General features: G+C 57.0%; 1 protein-coding gene across 1 annotated transcript; it reads left to right on the top strand.

The window, feature by feature from the left end:
- The first annotated feature begins 103 nt into the window (after positions 1-103).
- CSUI_000208 (membrane occupation and recognition nexus protein morn2) lies at positions 104-3,625 on the top strand. Its single transcript, XM_068060442.1, has one exon. It carries the CDS (start codon positions 1,076-1,078, stop codon positions 2,414-2,416), a length of 1,341 nt encoding a protein of 446 aa, XP_067927580.1. The 5' UTR covers positions 104-1,075; the 3' UTR covers positions 2,417-3,625.
- The last annotated feature ends 1,483 nt before the right edge of the window (positions 3,626-5,108 follow it).

Genomic DNA, 5,108 nt, shown 5'->3' on the forward strand with positions numbered 1-5,108 from the left:
CCGGCCCCACCACACGGACCCGTTTCTGCCAGCGTCTGCCACGGGAGTGGGCGGTAGTGCCACCGGGCCAACACCGCGCCCCGTCGTATGGAGGGAGAAATTTCGCGGCCTAGTTTGCAATTCACGTCTTTAGACGACGTCACGGCGCTCGCCCATGCTTTCTCGGAAAGTATCGTGTTCTTCTGCTCCTGATTCTCCTTGCATCTCCCCAGTCCCAGGACATCTATCTGTTGGGGCGCACGGGAACCGCACGACGTAGCGGCGCGGTGTGGAACCCCCGGCAACGTACGCACAACAGCATCGGCTGCAGTCAGACAACCCCCCGCAATTGCTCTGTTCCCCGGACGCGTCGTTCTTCCATGTCATGCTCCAAGTAGACAAAGAAGGTTGAGTTCGTTACACATCCGAGTGATCGCGTCAGGCTTCTCCCGTTACCTGCTGGCGCCCACGTTGCTGTTCAGTGCTACTTTCAACGCTTGTCTGCTTCTGCCGCTCACTGTTTCTCTCGCGCGTCACCATCCTTTTTTGACCCAGCGTCTTCAGCACCGTGTTTGCTTTCGGCTTTTGGGGACCGAGCCCCGTCTGTACTCGCTCGATGCCGGATTAATGGCAGCTACAAGAGGGGTTGCTTGTCTTGCGGCGGTGCCGCCCCGCGGTTTCTCTTCCTCCGCTGCTTGACGCATGAATTTCTTTACTCTGCATCGACCTGCAACGCGGCACGCTGCACGAACGCGTTTCTGTTGTGGATGCAACGCAGTGGCTAGATGCCCCAATGAACGGTAAACGGCTTCCTGGTTCTCCCCGGTCTTTTTAGGAGGCTACCACGAGGGTTCGTCACCGTCTTTACCGCGACTTGTGCTCTGTCAGGTTACTCGTCTCGCTGATCTTCATCCTCCGGGAGCAGACGGCGTTCCTGGCTGTTTCCTGGGTAACTTCCCGTTCAAGCGTCCCCCCCGTACCCTTTCAGGACGACAGCTACGGAATGGTGTGCCGATAGATAAAGCGTTTCCTTTTGTTCGGGTCATCTGTGCTTCTCCATACTAGCTAGCTGCTGACGCCTCTTCACCTCAGCCATATGGGCGCCTGCAAAAGCAAGCCTAAAACTAAGCGGCCGGCGGAGGCCGAGCCCGCTGCCGCGGGGGCGGCCGCGCCAACGATTTCGGCGGGAGGTGAGGCGAATGCGGAAAATCAGCAGGCAGTTTCTCCACTCCAGAGTGCTGCAGACGAGCCGAAGCGGCAGCAGTCTGCCGTCGAGCCGCCCGTGCAAGATGAGGGAGCCGACGCGCCGGCTGACCCCTCCTCGGATTCAAAGGACGCCGGCCCTGAGAATCTTTCCGGGCAGCCCGACGAACAAGGGGCTACAGGTTACGACCTAAGTGCAGCCCCGGAGCAGGAGACGCCCACACCGGGTGACGGCGAAGAATCGGAAGATCAACTAGTCTCGCGGCCTGTCGTCACTCTAGCGAACGGAGTGACGTATGTGGGACAGTGGCTTGGGATGAAAAAACACGGGCAAGGTGTGCAGCAGTGGCCAGACGGTGCCAAATATGTAGGACAATGGAAGAACGGATTTGCGGAAGGCCGAGGAGTGTTTACTCACGCCGACGGAGACTACTATGAGGGCCAGTGGAAAATGGATAAGGCAAACGGATACGGCGAGTACCGTCACTCCGACGGAAGTGAGTACCGCGGGGGTTGGCAGGACGACAAGAAACACGGCAAGGCGGTAGAGAAGTGGGCAGACGGGTCACATTTCGAGGGACAGTACGCTCATGGTAAGAAGGATGGCGAAGGGTCATTTACGTGGCCTGAGGGTTCTCATTATAAGGGGCAGTTCAAGGACAATGAAATCCACGGTTTTGGGCGCTACGTGTGGGCCGACGGGCGGTGCTATGAGGGGCAGTGGGCCCACAATCGCATGAATGGAGAAGGTGTGTTCACATGGTCGGACGGGCGCAAATATGTAGGCGGCTACGTCAACGACAAAAAAGAGGGTTTTGGGACCTTTTTATGGACAGACGGACGATCTTTCCGGGGCGGCTGGCTGAATGGCAAGCAGCATGGAGTAGGAGAATTTACAGCTCGATCCGGCGAGAAGAAGCGGGGTATATGGGACCAAGGCGTCCGGAAACGTTGGCTGGAGGAAAACGAAGAAGTGGATGAACACGGAGAGATAATCAAAGTTAATGCAGGCCACCCTGGAGCGGAGGATACAGGCGGAGAAGGACGCAACGAGACACAACCAATGGCAAAACTTGGCACAGGTGGACACTCTGGCTCGTTGCAAGTTGCTCCTGCGGCTTCTCTCGAATCTAGAGGCAACACCTTGACAACTGGAGATGTACATCTGCAGTCTGGGGCAGGCACTTCGGAAGGGAAACAGCTTCTACAGCCCGAGGAGCCTGTTGCCGCTTAACGTAAAATTCTTTCTCCTTCCAGAGCTTGGCTGCCAGCGTTCAGCTGCACGCCACTCTTCTTTTCTCTTCCGGTACGGAGGAGCCTCGAGAAAAAGGAGTTGAGATGCTGGCAGCGTTTTGTCGGCCGAAGGCCTTGGCGTGCCGCGTGCTCCCCCTGTTCGTCTGCCTGTTCGGAAGTATCTTGGTGGCTCCGCACACATTGTTGGCTTCGCTGCTGGGACTCTAAGAGGCCTCGGTACTCCACTTCACACGCACGCACGGAGGTCAGAAGGAACTCGTTAGAGGTGATCAAAGCAAGGTTTCTTCCGCCCTCACATGCAGCCACGTAAGGACGAGGTGCTCGCCCTGTTTTCGAGAGACCTGACATCAACTGGACGGCGGGAAGAGTCCCTAGCATTCCGATAGCTGTCGCTGCTTCAGTGGAGCCAGTCTCTCTGCAAATGAAGCTGTCAAGTTTGAGAGTGCGACGTCCTCCAAGTTGATCCCTCCCTCCGTTTCCCGCAGAATACATAGGACGAGAGTGCCTCAGCAACCACTTGTCTGTAGTCCAGATGGTTGCGCAGTGAGAGAGACTCTCTCCACTCTTGTGGGACCGGTCAGGGAGGATTACGGTGTCAGCCGTACCCGCAAGACCTTACGACGTTCCTGTCGACGCCGCCCTGCTGATTGACCCTCTTCGGTTCGATTGGCTGCCGGGCGCCTGGCTAGCCCAGCCATTCCTACAGTTCAAAGCTGTCGGCTGAAAGCAGCGGATGAGTTTTCGGAAGACCGTTTCCCATTCCACGAGAGACTCCACTCCAGTAGGTGCGCGTAGGTTCTCGTCATAATTTCCATAACTGACCCCTGAAAAGGTGGCAGCGGCTCGTGTTTCACACTAGCTGAGCCTCCTTCGGTCACACCGAGAAGCGCTGTGGACGCACAGCACACTGTCTCGTACATTTGGTAGAGGGCCGGAAGGGGTCAGCATGCTCTTCTGGGTGCGGATCGCTCATGGATAGGGTTCATTGATAGTTTTTCAACACTGACCGCTAACGCGCCGGTAACCAGCCGACTGTTTCGGTGTGTAAACCGTCCTGGGGACCTGATACAACCGTCAGTTTTTTCTACACTTACACAATTGGTGCACTTCAACCAGTATCGTGGTGGCCAGGTTGGCTAGTGCCTGTTTTTTCGTGCCGGAAATTGTATCCTCCGCTTATTCGAGTCCGTAAAATTCTTTCCGGAGTCACAATACTCGGCAGCCCTTCTCTCGGAAAAGCAGACCGACTAAGTACATTTCAGCAAAACTGGCGACCGCCCCGTGCCCCGTGACAGGCGAAGTCCCAAGTGTCAGCCCCTGCGCTAATGGGTTGTAGTCCGCCGAAGCAAGCTTGCGCGGGGACAGCTCCAAGGACAGTATTCGATGGTGCAGGCATGTGGGGGCCAGTTACTGATGCTTGGCGCGTGTCGAAGGGCTGCCGGCCGGCAGGGTGCAGAATGGAACGGAAAGTGCACGGACACCACTGTATGGAGACTCAAGACAGTGGCGCCGAAAGGCGCTTTTGTCAAGAACAGTCTGTTCCCTGATTTCACGACTGCAACGGACCGCGGCACACAGGAAATGTGCTGCCAGCCACTCCCATACTGTGCGGTGAAGCAGTTTGGCGGTTTTGCACTTTCCTCCCAAGTCGTACGGGCAGCGCCGAAGTGCGTACATTCGGCGGCTTCCTGGACCGTACAGGGGTCTCGATAGGGTGGTGCCTCCGCCAGGCAATGGTGTAGCGATGCCTCTCAGTTCACGATCATCCAGCAGGTAGCAGTTACCGCCTCGGTGTCGTCACTGAGTCGGGTAGGAGCGAAGCTTGGACGCGAATGAGTTCAGCATAGACGGGATTATCACGCGCGGCCTTCGCCGGACCTCCGACAACGTAGCTGGAGAGGAAGAAGAATGAACCCAGCCAGCGCTCTTGAGCAGTCACCACCAGCCCACCCAGAACTTGTAAGTTTTTGGCACCAGTCGAAGACAGTGCCCGGCGTGTCTGACTTCCTAGCACTGCGGTCTGCGGGCCCGTGTGGGCTCTCGCCAGTGCTCCAGCTCGAGGCTACACCCAGGAGATTCACTGTACAAAGATTTCCGTAACTCTGTAGCACCCTCACAGTGATTGGGTGCCGGCGCCGGGTCCGAAACTTGGATGCCCTAGAAGGAATATTCATGGCGCACCCTGCAGAGCTGCACTTGCTGCCTGTGACGGGGGAGGGGGAACACACACGCGGTTTCAGAGGAATGTCCACTTGTAGCTTGGCGCGCAACGGGAGAACGTGCACTACGTCGAGGTTGAACAGCAGATCAAAGATCGCTTCAGAACATGAGCAGTGACTGCCCGCGCCAACACGCTCAGCCACGAGCTTACATCACGGCCGATTTTGAGAACACTTCCTACGTAACGCTGACAAGCGCTGCTGATACCACGACGTATCGGCGTACTTGTGGCGCCAGAGTATGCACAGTCTCAGATGCACAAATGCAGTCGGGGCGCCTGGTACTTACGTGAGCTTGGTGTACTGCCTGAATCTCTCAGTCCACGTCGGCCATATGACACCTGGACCCTCATCGATCTGCACTGTAAGGCCCTCCGCGATGCACCTCCGGATTAGATACAGACCTTCCTGCAGTTTCTGTCCCCCTTGGAACGGCTTGCTACCCATCGAGCA

This window comes from Cystoisospora suis, assembly GCF_002600585.1.
Source record: "Cystoisospora suis strain Wien I chromosome Unknown contig_97, whole genome shotgun sequence".
Taxonomy (NCBI): domain Eukaryota; phylum Apicomplexa; class Conoidasida; order Eucoccidiorida; family Sarcocystidae; genus Cystoisospora; species Cystoisospora suis.

Coding starts and splice junctions, on each gene's coding strand:
- CSUI_000208 (XM_068060442.1), top strand. CDS start 1,076: ATGGGCGCCTGCAAAAGCAAGCCTAAAACTAAGCGGCCGGCGGAGGCC.